The sequence below is a fragment of the Hemicordylus capensis genome, chromosome 5, assembly GCF_027244095.1.
Source record: "Hemicordylus capensis ecotype Gifberg chromosome 5, rHemCap1.1.pri, whole genome shotgun sequence".
NCBI lineage: Eukaryota > Metazoa > Chordata > Lepidosauria > Squamata > Cordylidae > Hemicordylus > Hemicordylus capensis.
In genome coordinates this window covers 62,423,901-62,442,964 of record NC_069661.1, presented here as the reverse complement: position 1 = coordinate 62,442,964, position 19,064 = coordinate 62,423,901, and the positions used below count along the sequence as shown (strand labels likewise).

At 42.3% G+C, this 19,064-nt stretch overlaps 1 protein-coding gene and 1 long non-coding RNA gene across 7 annotated transcripts in view; one reads left to right on the top strand and one right to left on the bottom strand.

Moving 5' to 3' along the window:
- The window catches only part of LOC128326931 (uncharacterized), a 30,139-nt gene extending 28,087 nt beyond the window's left edge, over positions 1–2,052 (bottom strand). Inside the window, exon 1 of the long non-coding RNA XR_008308342.1 lies at positions 1,926–2,052. This is a non-coding gene — a long non-coding RNA (uncharacterized LOC128326931). The remainder of the gene's footprint in view (positions 1–1,925) is intronic.
- Positions 1,316–19,064, top strand: part of NR3C2 (nuclear receptor subfamily 3 group C member 2) — a 226,391-nt gene continuing 208,642 nt past the window's right edge. Inside the window, exons 1-3 of one of the 6 annotated variants that reach the window (XM_053254829.1) lie at positions 1,317–2,278; positions 7,105–7,171; positions 13,468–15,250. In XM_053254829.1, coding sequence (XP_053110804.1) covers positions 13,470–15,250 — 1,781 coding nt within the window. In that variant the 5' untranslated portion in view covers positions 1,317–2,278; positions 7,105–7,171; positions 13,468–13,469. Of the gene's footprint in view, positions 2,279–4,103; positions 4,125–4,389; positions 4,642–5,597; positions 5,654–7,104; positions 7,172–13,467; positions 15,251–19,064 lie in introns of those variants that run through there. The other 5 variants (XM_053254832.1, XM_053254827.1, XM_053254833.1 and 2 more) reach the window with 5 other exon arrangements.

Genomic DNA, 19,064 nt, shown 5'->3' with positions numbered 1-19,064 from the left:
CAGCACTCTAACCACCACACCACACTGTCTCTCTTTGTTGGAGGTCTGCACGTAGAAATGAATGAAGACAGCAAAACAATGGGTCCATGATTTGCACCAGAGTAACTGCATAAAGTTATGAATTAATGGTGTTTATATGAGGTCCATGGAGATGGATACAAAATTTAACAGTGGATGCAGAAAAGTGAAGACTCAACACACAAATATATATTTTTTAAAATCTATTACCACCATATCTATGCGTTACCACTCACCACTATACACCATGGTGGTGATGCAAAACAATGATGTTTATGCAGGAGGCAATGGACATGAATGCAATCTGCAATTTGATGGTAGATTTTGGGGGAAAGCTATGCAACAACCATGAGAGTCCATCCATATCATGTTTTGGTAACATTAAGTGCTGAATCTGCAATTTTACCCTTCAGCTTTGTAAATATCAGGCGTGATGTGGCAGTGTCATGAATGATGGTGATTCATCAAGACTAGTCCTCCCTCAGTTTTAAGTGAGGCAATCTCGCAACACAAGCAATAGACAATTGAAACCTACATGCATAAATACATACATGTTTCTGTGTGAACACACACCCTCTAATCCTACTGGATCTTAAATTTAATAAAGACTTGAGCCCTAGCCCCACGTTGTTTAAAGAACCACGTACAATATGCACAGTGCACATACAGCTACTCACACATTACATTCAACACCCGTATAATGGTGCACTTCCTATCTGTACCCAGCATTAGAGGGGGCCTGTTCCCAGGTTCTTTTAAAAAGAACTCTCGTAAAGCCATTCACACATAAAGACGTCCCTGTACACAAACACCTGCACGCACCTACAATCAGCATAGGGCTTTTAAATTTCTTCTTTATTCGGTGCAGAAGGCACAGATGAATACCGTCCTATAAACTTTACAGCAAGAAACCGGGTCGCAGAGAAGAAACGTGGGCAAGGAGGGAAGCTGAAAGGGGCGGGGGAGTGCGGTGTCTCTCTGGGTTGGGGCAGAGGTCAAGAGTTGCAAATTATGACGGCGCGCGCACAGTCCCACGAAAGCGCCACCGCCGCGCGGACGGAAACTGCCCTCCCCATTTTCTCGTTGAGTGGCAGCGCCCCCCCCGCCCCCCCCCCCGGTGCGCCGCTCGGCCTTGGCCGCTTGCTGGCCTGGCCTACTGCTCTCTGCCCGCCTCCTCCCCTACCGGGCGCCTGTGCATGAGAGCTGCTCCATCCTCCCCAGGCGCACAACTGGAGAGCGGGTCGGAGACCGCCCTTGTGGCGTGGGATTCGCTCCCTTCACTTTTGCGCCGAGAGCGGAGGGCAGTGCAGGGTGGGGAGGCGGGCTCCAGCTCTTCGGAGTTACGCCGCCGTGAGACACGCCTGGAGAGAGAGCGAGAGGGGGGGGGGCGCTACGCTCCTCCTCCTCCTCCTCCTCCCCTTCTTTCTCTTTCCCTTCCCTTCCCTCCGCAGCTCCACAAACTAGGAACCAGCTCCAACAGCCGTGTGCTGAATGTGCGCGCGCGCGTCTTTGAGCGAGAGCAAGAACAACACAGGGAAGCACAAACGGGGAGGAGGAGGAGGAGGAAAAGCAGCAGCGACAGCAGGAGAAGGAAGGTGAAGAGGGAAGGACACACGCGCAGAGAGAGAAGGCTGGCCAGAAGAGACGGCTGGGGAGAGAGAGGGGGGAAAAGTTTACACCCTCTGAAGCTGCTCTTTCCCACCCACCTCTTCCCGCGGCGGCGCTGCTGGCGCAGATGGGAGTTTTACCTGGAATGACATAAGTTTTTTTCCCTCCTCCCCTTCCCTTTTGGGAGGGTGTCTCCCTTCTTTTAAAAAAATATTAAAATTTGCTGGATCCAGAGCTCCATTCCTCCCCCCCCCCACGCCCTCCAGCAACGGTCGGCGATGTGACAGCCAGGAGCAAACCTTTAGCCAGCCTTCTTAGCTGAGAGCTGTCACCAAGGAGGTGATCTGAGTGGACTTCGCCGCCGTTTCCAGCTGCACGGCCCCGAGAGAGGCTGGAACTCCTGCCGCCGCCGCTTGCTGCTGGACCTTGCGTGTAAGATCGTAGCAACCTCCTCCTCTCTGCTTCCAGGATTTAACCCCAGATCTGCTCCAGAGATCGGATCCACAGAGATCGGATCCGCCACCTTCCTTATTGCTATTCTTCCCTGGTCTGCCGCTGGCCGCCGTCCTCCTTGATCGGACGCTTTGGCAGTTCAAAGCTGGAGGGTCTTTCCTCCGACCATTGCACATCGTAGGTGGTTAGGAAAATGAAGGTGAGTACAGGAAAATCACTTTGCTTAGACCTCTAGCGCGGATGGGGGGGAGGGGGGACTTTATGGAGGAGGGGAAGAGAATGTAAGGAAGGTCCACTTCCGACCATTAGTTCGGATGGTGGGTGTGAATAAAAGGGAAGAGTATTAATGGGTGACACCTCCCTAGGGAGAAATTTGAAGAGGGAGGGGGAAGGCACCTCCAGGACATTGGAGGTGCATGCATATCCAGGTCCTGTACATTTAAAACTTAAGAGGTGGAGATGGGGGAAATACAGCAAAGACTTCGGCCTTCGGGTAGTTACTGGGCATGGGAGGTGAATTAGTTCTTCAGCTCATATTGGATCTAGAAACGCGGATCAATATCTGTCAGAAGGCTGAAACATAAAGCGCACGTGACTTCTTTAATAATCTATCGATATTTTAAGTTGTGCGTCCCTTTAATAAAAGGAAAACGTCCCCTGAGTTTTTTAAAATATGCATGAAGAGAATTTTGTTTTTGTTTTTTTTAAAAATAAGTATTTTCCAGTGTTGATCTTCTGTTGTTTATGGACTTTTGCAACCTCTCTTGCCTAGGGTGTCTGGAATTTCATTAAACTTTATTTCTCAGGGAGTTATTTTTGTCTGGGTATTAGAGAGAAAAGGGATCAAGAAGGGTGTGTGCGCAAACGGGGGGGAGGGGGGAGGAGATGTCTGCTGGCGGGAGGCAGGGGGATTGTTACACCGCTGTTAGTCAAAATTTGGGAACGGAGGGAGACAGATGCATTGACCCATGGAAACATGCGCCATTGCAGGTAGTCGCCCCCCACCCACAGAAAATGTTCTTGTCTTCCTTTAAATAGATATTCAGAAACTCTGGCCGCAAAGCTGGGGCGTCAAATGATTCGTAGCTGTACTAGGGTCTCGAGTTTGGGAATCAGTTTATGGCTCCCACTTATCAGTCCATGCAACTTAAAAAACAAAACAAAAAACCCGAGCAGCACTTGGCAAAGAATATACCAGACGCAATAAAATGCAATCGGGGAACTAGAGGGCAAGTCCTTGAGCCTCTTAATAGGTGTCTGTTTGTTTTTTAAAGGGGAAAAATGCCGTTTATTGCATTGACAACATTCATGTTCTTCTACATTGTTTAAACACGGATTTTTATTTTTGATTTTTTTTTAAAGTGAAATGGAAACGTGATCGGTCTTGCTTTTGCTTCGTGGAAACGAGACGAGGCAATGGGTTAGGGCACAGGAAGGAAGCAAGTAGCTCGCGGAGAACACTCACCTTGGTACAGGTGGAGTTAACGTCTCCCAGAGCCTGCGGGAGGCGGGGAAAGGAGGCTCTAAAAACCAACCCCCAATCTGGATATTGCCTCCATTAAAAAGGGAAGGGAGTGGATGTAAGTTAGAGTCACAGCTTGAGGGCATGGGCTTTTGTTCTATCGCCAGAGGCTGATCGGAATGGATGTCTTTTTCAGGCAGATTTGCTTAAAAGCAATTTCTCCCTCTGTTTAAAAAAAACAAACAAACTGCGGGTGGGGGGGGAGTCTGTGTTCTGGTGAAACGTTTAAACAATGACCCGATTAATTTTGAAACCTCAGCTTTTAAATCTTTGTAGATGTTTGGGGGGTGGGTCAGGCAAGGAGGGGCGAGAACTATAGGCACCTGGTGCAAAAAGTGACAGGGGCGCTCTCCTAAGCAGGCTCGCTACAGCTTTAAAGAGAGCTACATTTTCTAGCTTGTGTCGCAGCAACTTTGTATCAGTCATGTCGCCCGCCGGGTGACTGACAAAAGCGCTTATCCAATGAGAAGCGTGATAGAACTTGATAGCGTGGCCTCGCTCTTTTCGTTAGCCAATGGGAAAGGTAAAGAGGAGGGACCTTGTCCTGAACTTTATCTGAGCATGTGACTTTTTTTTTAAAGGACTTGGCTCCTTCCCCCGCACCCCCCCTTCCTTTTCCCTGCATAGTGCCATTAGGCGACATAACGAATCTCGAGATAAGAACACTTTCTGAGGAATAAACTGTTGCTCGTTGCTTTTTCATCTACATTTCTATAGTTCTTGTTCGTTGATGTTGGCTTTAGGTGGATAGCACTTGGGACGTCGGTACGGATTATACCAACTGGTGGAGAGGGGAAAGTCGTCATAGACGTACTAAAGGAGGAGAGGAAAATCGTGATTGTTACCGACGGTTCTAGCAGGGAGAGGGTGAATTGTGTCGATTTTTGCAGGATAGTATGCACTTCGGGGCCTTTTCTCAATTAAGCGAAAAATAACTTTTTATACATGCCTCGCTCTATTCGCACGCAGGGACCCATTTGCACGTTGTGTGATTTCTTCTGCCTGAGTCATGCCGGGTGCATGGGTTGCACAAGCTACAGGTGCGCTGTCAACCCATGGAGTTTTAAATCTCTGGCAGGTTCCCCCGCAAAAAAAAATCCTCGGCGAGAGCTGATCTCCGAGCTTCTGATATTGAATATCTGCCAAAGTTAAGGAGATGCTTCTGAATGTAGGACGGTAGAGGGGTCAAGGCTTGGGGTGGGGATATCGTTCAAGTTGAGGTTGGGGTTTGGGAGACCAGAGGCTGAGTTTGGAGGAGGGGAATCTGCTTTTGTTAGGCTAGAGTTGCCTGGTTGTTTTTGTGTTTGTTTTTAAAACAAAAGAGCTAAGTGGGATGAAGGTGCAGGCTGGGGTTGGGAGGTAGGGTTGTGGTTGGAAGCTACAGGGTTACTAGCCTATCAACAAGAAAATTTTAGACATAGAATATAGATTAGCATGCTTTGCAAGAACTGGGCAGAGAACTGAAATTTGTGGGGTGTGTGTGTCTGTGTATGTACAGGGTTTTGAGGGCTTGTTCCTTTTGCAGTCACATTCATGGATTTCAGCTAATCATTGGGTTTAGAATTATCCAGGCTTTATCTAAATGCTCAATTTGCTAAAGAAAAACTTAGAAGAAAGGTGGCTATGCAAGTCGATCAGAACAACATGCCATGATAAATCAGGCACTTTTAGTCCAGATGTTCCTGAACTTTGTTGTACAACTTATTATTCTTTTGGATTTTGTGGATGGACAGAAGGGGCAACCATTGTGCATGAGCTTTATATCTTGTGATTCTGCATGGCTGATGCAGAATATATTATGTGCACTCCCCATTCCCCATAATATATTATGCGCACTCTGAGTGGTGAGAAATTTCAGGAGCAGTGCCACTCAGATTCTGGCTTCCTTTGGAGGAGAAATCACTGGAGGGTTATGGTGTCTTTGCAATATTCAGTTTATTTGCACATATAGATGGTGTCAGTATTGAATGGAGTTTAAAGGGCAGCAGATCACTCCTACAAGTCAGCATCAAATTATCTCAGATCACCAGAGAGAAAGCCCTGTGCTGTAAGGTGCTTCAGCTCTCCTCTCCTCTCCCCCCCCCTCTCTCAGCTTCTATTCTAATCTTTGTCTATTTCACTCAGTTGCTGCCTGCCTGTTCCAAACTGCTGCTCTTGTTCTTTTCAGACTCACACATCAGGCCCCCCCACTTTCAGGTGGAGGTCAGGGAATGAGACACTTTGCAAGACTCTGGTGGCTTCTCTCTCCAGAGTTATCACTCATCTTAGGAAACATCAGGTGCCTCCTGAACCTTACCAGTGATCTGCCTAACAAAAGATTAGGCCAGCTAGCATTCGAAGTCATAGCCCCCAGTTCATTATGGGAGCGCCTGTTTCAGTTTTGCCCATTTCATCTAGAAAACATAATTGCAAAATATCCACACAATTTAGCACCAAACGTATCTAAAGCCTCAGCTCAAGATTTACTGATTGTGGACACTAAAAGGCAGCCCACATTAAAAAAAAAAAAACCTGACTCTGTATGCCCTCGGTGTCCAGACTTGGTCTACAGCTCCAAGTCTGTGCAGAGCCTGCTCCCTGGCAATCTTGGCGAACAAGATGGGCCATGGAGGGGGCAGTTTGCTTGGGTCCAGGCTAGGATAATAAAATCAGGAGCTTGAATTGAGAATAAGAACTGTTTGTGAGCAGTGCAGATGCTGGAGAGACCAAGTGTGTTGCAGCAGCTAGCATGCTGGCTTGGGGTGAACGAACCCAGATTAAAATACCTGCTTTTATTGGTAGTAGTGGAGTTCAGTAAGTGGCCATGGGCAAGTAATTCTTAGCCTACTTCTCAGGGATGTTCTGACAATAAAACAGGACAACTCTGTGTATGCTGCCCTGGGCTCTTTGGAGACAGTGTGGGATACAGATTCTGTGAAATCCCCCTGTTGACTGGTACTACTGTCAGGAGGTGGATGTCTGTACCAGTGGAAGCTTTCCAATTGCATCATAGAGCATGTTGCAGATATCCTGCCTCAATGCTATAAATGCATGAATGACAGCTGCCAAGTCACCAGGTGGATTCCAGGTATTAGGATTCTCTATCTTCCTAAATCATGGGGTTTGCATAATGCTTTGTCTTGCCTGGGTTGAACGAAAAATGCAACAGCCCTGTAATTGCTCATCTTGTTTACATTCAGTCTCTTATCACCATAACTTCATAATCAATAGTAGCCGAAGCATAGAGAGATCAGTAGAGAGAAAATTCATGATAAATCCTCAAGTGAATTCTCATCGACCAAGAGCACAAGCAGATTTTCAACGTCATGCCTATATTTTAAAAGTAGCTGTATTGCTTTAGTCATGTTTACTTGCTCCCTTGCTAAGAAACTCTTTGTTTTCCCTATGAAACTTTGTTTTCCTTGTATTTACATTTTAAAACTTTGAATCAAAATTGTAATTGTTTTAAGCCTAGGTCAGTTTGTTTTTCTAATACACAATATACAATTTATGTTTAACTCCAGGAGGAAGTTGAATGAAGTGGTGCAAATTGTATAGATACATACCATGATTTGCCACAAGTGGCTTCATGTGAGTTAATCAATTAGTTATCACTGTTTTATGGATATGCATGCTTTTGCAGTCATCTTGGTTTGTAAGATTACACAAGTGTGTCTTCCTTGCATGACTGTTTTTGTTATATTGTATGTTGTGATTGGAATAGCACAATGCATCAATTTGATTATAAATGAGAATGGAATGTTCATCAGTTTTGGATAAACTTGATCATATTTTATAATTGTCTTAAGATGTAGATATACTCTACAGAAACAGTGTCTCTTGATCAGAGTAAATCAGAGGACAAGATCAAAATTAAGGGAGAAGATTGTAAATTATGCAATAATCAACAAGATGGCAAGGTCATGTAAATGGATGACAAGGTTATTTTAAACTAAGATTAAAGAAGGATATAATATATAGCCAAATGAAAAACGCAAGAATAGTCATATAATATAAAAAAGTTGCATATAAAAATAAGGAATGCATTAAGATGACAAAATTTATCTTGGCAACTAATTATCCTTATCATATTGATATCCTTACAAAATATTCAAGTAATCTCCTTGTTTGTTATCATGGGGATGCTATTAAAGATGGCTAATTTTCTCTCTCATTTTAAATGTTTCCTAGCAGTGATATAACTTTGCACAGTTTTCTGAATTTTGTGTGTCAGTCAGCTGGAGTATGATGTAGTCAGCCTCCATCAGCAATCCTAAACACTGTAATCCTAAAGCTATTTAGAAAAGTAAGCTCCACTGAAATCAAATAATTTACTTGTGGGTTTTAGGCTGGGATTTTACACAATGATGTGAGGAGGGAGATGTTTGGTAGAGGTTAAGACTGCAATCCTGTGCATAGTTTCTATGCATAGTTACTGATTTCAGTGGGATTTACTTCTAAGTAAAGAGGCATAGGATTGTGCCTAGGGTGCAATCTTAAGCATACAGGTGGCTAGAGAACAATCTCTGGTTGTTCTCTTCCCTCTACTTTCTGCGTATAACAAAACTGTGGATAATGAGACCTTGAGGCAATGGAATGGGGTGTGTGTGTTAGGTCCTTTGGCATCAGGAAAAGGGCAAAAAATGTGGGGAGGAGGCAGAAAAAAGTGAAATAACGTACTGTGCCATATTCTCCAGGTCCTTAGCTGTCCAGCAATGCCCCCACCCCAAACCCCTCCAATTCTGCCAATTTCCTGCAAACATTTGCAGGAAATATTTTTTGACATAAGGGCTACAAAATGGCTCCATTTAGAAAAATTACCAGAAATTCATTCCTGGGTGGCTATTTACAGCCACCCAGGAATGAATTTCCACTATTGTTGTATCCGCAGGTAACAAGATTGGGTCTCCATTGCCCAACTGCAGATACGCGAAACTGTGGGTGCTAGGACCATGAATTATGAGGGCCACCTGTACTTACCATGGAGCAAGTCTCACTGAACTTAATGGACAAGTGCAGCCATGCAGTACTGCAGCCATGTGATATAATATTCTGAGCAGCAGCATATTATGTGGCTTCAGTACCTGCACTGATTTGAGAGCAAGTCCCACTGAATACTGCAGAACTTGCTTCTGAGTAAGGATGCATTGAATAAGGCTTGAATAAGGCTTGAATAAGGCATTGATGCATTGAATAAGGCTTCATGCATTGAATAAGGCTTCATATAAACTTATCCTGAGCAGTCCAAATAGTGGGTATATGAGCTCAAAGAAAATGTAAATCTCAGCAGGGATAAAAAAAGGGACAAGAAATACATTTGTATTTCTTGTATTTCTTTCTTCTTCAAGTAAACAATCCATTCTTAGATTTCAGTAACAAGATATAATTTTGATTTTATTATGCACACTTTCAGCAAAGTGGGTAAAGTTGATGTGTGGTGGGCAGCAAGTCTGCACCTGCTTGGCACATTTGCTCTGCTCCAAAATACTCATAGGACTGACATTCAGACAAATGTTGCACAGACGTAAATAGGGAGGTGCAATTTTCACTGATTCCCCCATTCCTGCTGCAACCCTCTGTAAGTGTGTCCCTGAGGTCTCTGGGAATACGAATACAAATATATGAATACAATGAATATTTATATACTGCTATTCAACAAAAGTTCTCAAAGTGGTTTACATAGATATAAATAAGTAAACAAACAAAATGACTCCCTGTCCCTAAATGGCTCACAATCTAAAAAAGAAATGGAAGACAGACACTAGCAACAGCCACTGGAGGCATGCTGTGCTGGTGTCTATAGGGCCTGTTGCTCTCCCTCTGCTAAATAAAGAGAATCACCACTTTCAAAAGGTGCCTCTTTGCTCAGTTAGCAGGGGACAATATGGGACCTTCAGGGACATATTTTTTGGGTGGCACAGATGGCTGCAAAGACTTAGTAAAAATTCTCCTTTGTGCATGTGAAACATTATTTGGTGCTTGCAATGTTAATCTGGATGTCATCTGTTCAGCATATCGTACTGTGAGTGTATGCCTTATATCTGCAAACTTTGCCCTCTGATTTTAAGAGGTAAGTAACTTCACATTATCAGGTGTGTATGTGTTGGAATATACATATATGTTTTCTGTTTTAAACTACGGGCATCAAACTTGTATGGACTGAAGGACCAAAGTTTATACTCAGCAGATATCCAGGGGCTGCACCAAAATGTTTTCACCAAAAATATTGTAAGGCTGTCATTAGAACATAAAATAGCCCCTGTCATCAAATCTCAGTATGCTACTCTTCCAAAGCTTGCCTCCCAAATCCCTTCCCTGCTCCAATTTACTCTTCATGATTCGTGTGCTGCTAAGAGAATTGTGAGGAGAGATGCTGATGCTGTGGTAAGCCATATAGGCCACTGCTGATTCAGTTTCTCAAATAGCATTAACTTCCTAGTAATGAGGATTGTTCAGGTTTGTTGTGGAGTGGTGTGATGGAGGTCCAGAAGAGCCAAATAAGATCAGGTCTTATGTTTGATAGCTCTGATTTAGATATTAGGGCAAACGTGTTAGTGCAATGCCACTACCCTGTTGTGTGTTGAGCTTACACAATTTGCCAAGTGCGCATAGGTCTTAAATTAGAGTGCCATAGCACTTTACATTTTGGTTGGCATTGGCAATTTGAACCGATAGTCATTAAAGAAGAGGGTTAGACTTCATATTTCGTTTTTGGGACTACATGTATTCTAATGATTAAAAAACGCCTTTGTTGTAGAGTCTGTTTTTTGTACTGTAGAATGATGAACTTCAGGGTTTTTTTAAAAAAACATGCTACTTAAAGCATTCTTATTAACATGTAATACATGCTTACTTCCTGATCAGTTGATTTTTATTTTTAGAATATGTGCATACAATTATATCAACTGATTTTTTTTTAAAAAAATGTTTGTTTTCATGTTGATCAATAAAATAAAGGCTGACATGCAGACTAACATTGCATGTACTGAAAACAGGTGTGTGCATGCAATGGGGGAGCGGTAATATTTCCCCAATCCCTCCCTTTAATCTGCATCCCGCTGTGCCCCTCCCCGAAAATGTCCCTAAGAGTTGTACAGCCTTCAGGAACATATTTTTGAGAGGGTAAAGTGGACTCTAGAAGGAAGTTGGGGATTGTCAAAAATCGCCCCTTCCCGATAGTGCATGTGAAATTGTTGTCTGGATGACAGCCAGTAAAAACAAAATAGTTTTAAAGAGTTTTTTGTTGTTGTTTAAAAACAACATGTCCCTATTTTCCCATTCAGGTGAACAGGAAAATAGGAACATGTTGGCAGGTATGATATTGCAGTGGGATGGTTTGAAAGAATAAAAGCAAAATTGTACAAGTCATCAGTCCAGTCTTATTAAAGCAAGGATATAGGAACATAGGAAGCTGCCATATACTGAGTCAGACCATAGGTCCATCTGGCTCAGTATTGTCTTCACAGACTGGCAGTGGTGTCTCCAAGGTTGCAGGCAGGAATCTCTCTCAGCCCTATCTTGGAGAAGTCAGGGAGGGAACTTGAAACCATCTGCTCTTCAAAGAGTGGCTCCATCCCCTGAGGGGAATATCTCACAGTGCTCACATGTCTAGACTCCTTTCCATATGCAACCAGGGCAGACCCTGCTTAGCTAAGGGGACAAGTCATGCTTCCTACAAGACCAGCTCTCCTCTCCATATCCAAATGTAAACTTTAAATGCAGTCATTTTAGAAACTCCACCTAGTAAAGTCCATATAGAAAGGGTTATTCTATTTTAAATAACAGAATTTAAGAGAAACATGGCTCCAAATTTGCATGTGATGTTAAGTAGTAGACTACTCCTCTACCATGTGTATGGTGGTGCTTGCCTGGAGAAAATATGGACCAGTCATCTTTTGACTGCCAGTCCATAGATATATGTAGATATTCCATCATTTAAATCAAAATAGTTCTGGCTTGATAGTAGACAGCACATTCTTTCATGTATTTTATTTATAAAATATATAAGGTAGCACGTTCCGGGTCTGTAATCATCAGTCAACAGTGGGGAAAATCTTTTCCTAAAAGTCTGCAGAGCTGCTGCTACACAGACAGTTCTGGAGAATTGGTCTCACTCTTTACAAGGCAGCTCCTTATGTCCTTATAAAACAGTCAGCATTTAGTAGTCTGGCCAAAGTAATACCCTTCAAATGTGTTTGTAATATTACCAACGTTTGATTTTTCACATGGTTGCAAAATATAGGCTTATATGTACCCTAAATATGTTCCCTTTATTATTCTAAATGCATGTCAGTGTTGGATTCTGTTTCTTATGGACTGAGGGCCGACATTCCGTGCCGTGGAACATCAGGGTTAGGGACCCGATGGGGCTGCTGCACACCTTGAGAGGCAGCCCGGATGATGTAGTGTGATGGGCTGCTGCGGAATGACTTAGAACTGCTAACAGGCAGCTGGGCAGCACCCCTTCCATTGTTTCCAGTTAAAGGAGCACTGTGTAAAATTGGTTTGAAGTCATTCCTTAACCACCCATCACTCTACTCCAGGGGTTCCCAACCTGTGGTACTCTAGATGTTGCTGAAATACAACTCCCGTCATCTCTGGTACAATTTAAATTGTACTGGGGGGTGATGGAGTTGTGGTTCATCAACATCTGGAGTACTGCATGTTGGGAACGTCTGCTCTACACCATTCGGGCTGCCTTTCAAGTTGTCCGGGAACCCGCAGAGGTCCCCACGATTGATGCCAGGAAGCTGCCATATACTGAGTCACACCTTAAGTCCATCTAGCTGAGTATTGTCTACACAGACTGGCAGTGGCTTCTCCAAGGTTGCAGGCAGGAATCTCTCTCAGCCCTATCTTGGAGAAGCCAGGGAGGGAACTTTAAACCTTTTGTTCTTCCCAGAGCGGTTCCATCACCTGAGGGAATATCTTACAGTGCTCACACCAAAAGTCTCCCATTCTTATGCAACCAGGGTGGACCCTGTTTAGCTACGGGGACAATTCATGCTTGTTTCCACAAGACTGGCTCTGCTCTCCTCTACACAGATGTTCTGCTGTGTAGAACATTGGCTACTGTCACTTTGGGAACACCTCATTTTCAAGGGTGCAATGACTTTTGCAGCCTTTCCTGGTGTTTATACATTCATTCTGTCAGTCTTCTGATTGCTATGAAGGGATGGATCCATCATTTATACCAGTGACCAGGGATATGTGATTGCTGGCTGGGAGAGGCAACTGCCCTACCGGCAGAAAGCCAGGTTAACTGCCATAGCCCTGAGAACTGTAAGATGTCATTATGGTTCGAGAATTTTAGCTCCATGGCAGAACTACAATTCTCAGATTCCTGAGAGAAAATCTGATTAAATCAGTCATGTGTTACTGGCAAAAGGAAGGATTAAGGAGAAACTTCCTTCTTGCATATTGTTTGAGTTACTAAAATTATAGTGCATGATCAATACTATTCTAAAAACAATAACATCAAATGCATTACTAAGAGAAGTTTGGAGCATGGAAATGGGGGATTAAATGTACTCTGAGGTCACTTTATATAATGGCAATAGCAACACGAATTAATTCTATAAACTGATAGAAGAGTTGTTTTTGGCTTAGTAAAATAAAAGATATTTCCCAAGGGTGGACAGAGTATAAAACAGAATATGCAAGTGTCATAGTTCAAAAAGTTAGATTATTTGTATTGACATGTACAGTGTAAGCCTGTGCATGTTTACTCAGAAGTAAGACCTACTGTGTTCCATGGGGCTTACTCCTAGTTAAGTATACATAGGACTGCAGTCTTTGATCTTTGTTCTGTATTAAGTGACAACCTTTATATATGCATCAATACTTACATTTTCCTCTCTCTGTGTCTGTTTTTTGTTTTTTGCCAGTTATGGAGACCAAAGGCTATCACAGTTACCCAGAAAGCCTAGATATGGAGAGACGCTGGAGCCAAGGTTCTCAGTCTATGGAGTATTCTTCTGCAGGAGAGCGGGCTGAAGAGAGTAATAACTATATGGAGATTGTAAATGTGAGCTGTGTTTCTGGTGCTTTTCCAAATAGCAGTACTCAAGGAAGCAACAAAGAAAAACCTGAACTTCTTTCTTGCCTTCAGCAAGATCATAATCAGCCTGGTATTTCAACCTCTGACATAAAAACTGAGTCAGATTCCAAGGAGCTTTCTGCAACTGTAGCTGAATCAATGGGTTTGTACATGGATTCTGTGAGAGATGCTGATTTTAGCTATGATCAGCAAAGTCAACAAGGAAGCATAAATCCTGGAAAGATGTATCAAAATGTTGAACAACGGGTGAAGCTATACAAGGAGAATGGCCATCGCACTTCTCCCTTGAACACCCCAAGCAGGCCTCTGAGACCTCGAATATCGGACTGTGCAAGCTCTGTGAATGGTGGTATCGTACCCACAATTGTGAAGAGTCCCAGAGTATGTCAAGAGAAGAGTCCTCCTGATTGTAGTCCTCAAAACATGGCTTCTTCAGTCTGCAGCCCTCCTGGAATTAATTCTGTATCTTCAACAACTCCTGCTAACTTTGGAAATTTCACAGTTAATAGCCCAATCAACCAGGGAACGCCTTTATCATGCTCCCCCAACATTGAAAATCGTGGCTCAATGTTGCACAGTCCTGCCCATGCTAGTACTGTGGGATCTCCTCTGTCAAGTCCTATTAGTAGCATGAAATCACCTATTTCAAGCCCTCCTAGTCACTGTAGTGTGAAATCTCCAGTTTCAAGTCCTAATACAATTCCTATGAGATCCTCAGTGTCCAGTCCTGCAAATATGAACTCAAGGTGCTCTATTGCCAGCCCTTCCAATGCCAATAATAGGTCTGCTCTTTCTAGCCCAGCTGTTAGTACTGTGGGGTCCTCTATGTGTAGTCCAATAAATGGTGCACTGGCCTTTCCTGCATCTAACACACCTGTTGGACCTGGCACAGGCCAAGACATTGTTCCTAGTCCAGATACAAAAGACAATAAAGGTGCTCCAGAAATCCTATTTCCTAAAATAGAGGAAATGGAAAATACCATCTCTGACAATGAAGTCGCTAATCCAATGAATCGTATTCAGTTTATAAAACCTGAACCAGAAGGGGTATTCAGTAGCTCATGTCTTGGAGAAAACAGCAAAATCAGTTCTGATTCCCCATTTTCAGTATCAATAAAGCAAGAATCAGCTAAACATTCTTGTTCTGGTGCTTCTTTTAAAGGGAATCAGACTGTCAATCCATTTCCATTTATGGATGGGTCATATTTTTCTTTCATGGATGATAAAGACTACTATTCTCTTTCTGGGATTTTAGGACCACCTATTTCATCATTTGATGGCACCTGTGAAAGTAGTGGGTTTCCAAATCCAGGCCTGTCTGTAGGAATCAAACAGGAGCCCACAGAGAGCAGCTATTATCAAGAGAACCCTCTGCCATCTTCTGCCATCATTGGGGTGAATTCAGGTGGCCAGTCATTTCACTATAGGATTGGAGCTCAAGGCAGAATATCTTTATCACGACCTGTTGGTAGAGAGCAGTCTTTTCAGCATATGAGCTCATTTCCTCCAGTAAGTACTTTAGTGGAGTCATGGAAAACGCATGCTGAGTTGTCTGCCAGAAGAAACGATGGGTATCCAGTTCTAGAATACATTCCAGAAAATGTGTCAAGGTAGGTGCAATTTTTTCTTATAGTGCATAAAACAATGTCTACCCAAAGATGAAAACTTCGTGCTTCATTCCATTTTGTTTGATATTACTCTCCAAAACTGCATAGTTGTGTGTGTTACAATGATTATTGTTGGAATATTCATCAGTTTTTCCTGTATACATGCCAGAATTTATACTGGCTAATCAGCCAGCACATTTAAGATTTAAAATGTTGAATTGGGTAATATTTTATATTTTCATTCATCTTAATGATGGTCCTTCACTAGGTTTTTGTTTTGCAGCATTAAAGATATTTTCTGTATAGAATATAGAGCTAGTAGGGTTTGTCTTAAAAAATATATATATATCAGTACTTTGCAACCACTGCTTAAAAAGCATGAATGAAACAAACACACAAATCAAGTGTCAGGGATTAATTTTTTAGTTTTTTAAAAAAATTATTGTGAATATGCATTAGTTTCACTGGGCTAAATTTAGATGTTAACTATTAAAAAGCCACATATTTTTTTTTGTTTCTACTTATTTATAAGTACTGTGGCTTAAACATATGCACAGTCCCAAAGTCCTTTGAATAAAAGAGAACATTAAAGCGTAATACTTCTAAAACCACTAAAGGTTTGTGGTAGAGCGCTTTAAGTCCATTCAAAAACAATGTGAATTGTCCAAGCCTGCAATCATAAACTGGTCACACAATAGTAATGCTATTGATTTATGTGGGTCTCCTCCACAATGATTGTGATTTTTGTACTGTGGGCTGAACTTTAACCTTTGGGAGTGAATTTTAAGAATTGAAGATTGCTCTAACTCTTACTTGTATTTCCACTGTTTTTGCCACAAGATCTAAGGGTCTCTTCTTGCGTTGCTGCTTCTGGATCTTTGTTCAGCCTTTATTACAGTTGAATACTGATTTTCCCTGACTTCTTTTTTGTACTGTTCTGTCATGGCTTAAATAATATATTTCTCACAATCCTTTTATATCAATAGCTCTGTTTCTTCATCTTTTCTTTTCTATAGAGGTTCCTCAGTGGAAAACAGGAACATAGGAAACTGCCTTAGACATAGGAAGCTGCCATTTACTGAGTCAGACCATTGGTCCATCTAGCTCAGTATTGTCTACACTGACTGGCAGCTGCTTTCCAAGGCTTTAGGCAGGAGTCTCTCCTAGCCCCACCTGGAGATACCAGGGATTGAACCTGGGGCCTTCTGCATGCAAAGTGGATGCTCTACCACTGAGCTACACCCCCATCCCCCAATTAATTACATGTGCTTGGGTGCAGTCCCAAGTATGCTTGGGATTAATTACGCATTTCACACAAGCACATTTAATTGAGTGCTGATGCCATCTTTAAAAAATGAATTTGAGAGGGAAGAATTTACAAGCCTGGAGGAAGTGAGGGGGTGCTTAACTCCTTGCCCACCATACCCCTGCTCCGAATCACTGAAGCAAGTGGCTTTTTCTACAGAGGGTCCAAAAGCTTTTGCAGACTGCAAGGTGAAAAGCTGCTGTGGAGGTGATCTGTGATCTGCTGTGAGGAGGAGTGCTAAGTGGGAAGGGCCCAAGCATTGCCTTTCTACCCACTGCTTTCCTCTCTGACCTAAATCCTGCCCTCAAACTGGATTTTCATTTTTAAAAAAGGTTTCAGGCAGTCTTCCCTGTAACAGGGATTTCCAGCGTCCCTGTAACAGGGAGTTATTGACAATGACTCCCAGCATTCCCAGCAGCAATGGCTTTGGGCTGGGGATTGTGGAAATTGTAGTACGCAACAGCTCGGAACCCAGGGAACACTGGTTTCAGGTTCAGTTACACACATTTGAATGAAATGTGTAGTTAACTCCTCAGTAATCAGTACTGGGTCCTCTTTAACTTTTAAAGTCTCTTTCATTTCTATTGCATATTCATTTAGTCTTCAGCATCATTTTTTGCCGATGTTTGCAAACTTATTGTTCTATACCCAGTCTCCTTCCTTTCTTGCCCCACGTCCTGCTGGTTTCTTGGCTATCTCTCAGTGGATGAATGACCACTCTTTCAGACTTATCTCTGCTAAAACAAACTTCTGAGTTTTAACTCTTCCTTCACAGCTTTCCTTCCTCAGTATTGTCCTCTTGAGAATGTTGTCCTCAAGCTCAAAATTTTGGAATATTATTGATTCTTCTCTTTCCTTTTCTTCACAAGTTTACCAAATCTTGGTGTTCACTAATATTTTTGAAATTTTATCTCAGCAGTAATCAGAGTTTAACTTGGCCTTCTTAAAAAAAATCAGAAAAATGACATTTTATTTATCTTTATTATTCATAATAATAAAAAATAAAATTAGAAATAAAAATGGCATTTTATTTTCCATAGAAAACACCTTTGGTATAGTTGCAGTGTATACTGCCTATATGGAATGAAGACTGTAGATGAGAAGGCAAAAATTTGCCAAGCCATTTATTATGTGAGAGAGCTTCTCTACATTCTAGAATAATTCTGCCAATGTTCTACCAATCTTCTGGAATTATTCTATACTTTCAGTTGTGTTTCGGAACATGCATGACACATTTCTGCAAATCCTATATTAAGTTGGCATAACAGATCTTCAATATCTGTTTCTATCTAAAAACAAGACAAATGGCAAGATTAGTTTTATTCATAAATAAATTGATTATGAGGCGAGGAGGAGAGTCATAGTTGTCTTTTTGTTCAAGGGTATTTTGGGAAGGGGTAATTCAGTAAAGGTTCACCAGTTTTTTGTGAGTCATTTAAGAAATAGCTGTCCAGTTGCTAACCATTCTCCTGTATTATGTTGAATTGCTCTTTGTGTAGATGTTCCAATGGGACACATACTTACAGGATATATATGGAAGGTGTGCATTTTCTACACTATCCACCTTGTATGCAGAGAGCTTTTGTGTATGCCTTAAAGGACATTCAAATCATATCTAATTAATTTTGATTATTGTCGTATTGTGTGGTTGTTTGTGTGACTTGCCTGCCTTTCTCATCATTAAATGCTAGTTTCTCTATGTCAGAGTAATATTGTATAATAGAGATCCTGTGATACCCTAAACTTCTGCTGTTGGTTTTTTTCATGTTGTTGTCTAATGATATATGTTGTCCTATATTTAAATAGTCTTTAGTTTGTCTGCACAGTTTCTCCTCTGCCTGGATATGACATTGTCAGAACAATCTCACCGCAGCACATAGATCTCAGGATCAATAATTTATAGGACAGTCATAATGGTTTGTCACAGGTGTCACCAGTCAACCTTCCATGTCAGGTGTCTCCATTCCCAATTAAACTTACCCTTGGTGGGGCGAAGGGAACTGATTAGGAGGACTTAGATCCTTACAGCCTGGATTGCTCAGAGTATGATCAGGAGTATGTTTCCTGAGAGATATCTGAGAATTGTACTTTCTTATACCTTCAGATTAAATTAGGTGGTCCGGGAGGCAAAAGAAACTCAACTCGCATGCACCCCACAAAAAGAAATTATGCTCCTGAGTGTGCTCAGGAGTGTAGCATGCTCAGCAATGTCCAGGCTTTAAGAATGAGGCCTGTGTTACCTGTCATTTCCAGCAAGTCCTCACTGTCAAGTCTTCTTCTTCGCAATGGTAAGTCTGCTTGAGAAGGGAGGGACTGGTGTTAATGAAACAGCTCCTGGGATATTGGCAAATGATCCCTGATGAACTTTTGTGCTTGTGTGGGGAACCAGTATATCTTAAAGTAAGCTGTTCATTTCAGAACCTGAGCTTTTTTAAATTAAGTGACCAGGGCACTTTCCAGATACCCGCTCAACAGCAGCAAAATCTTTGGTTCAAGCAAATTGCATTCAAA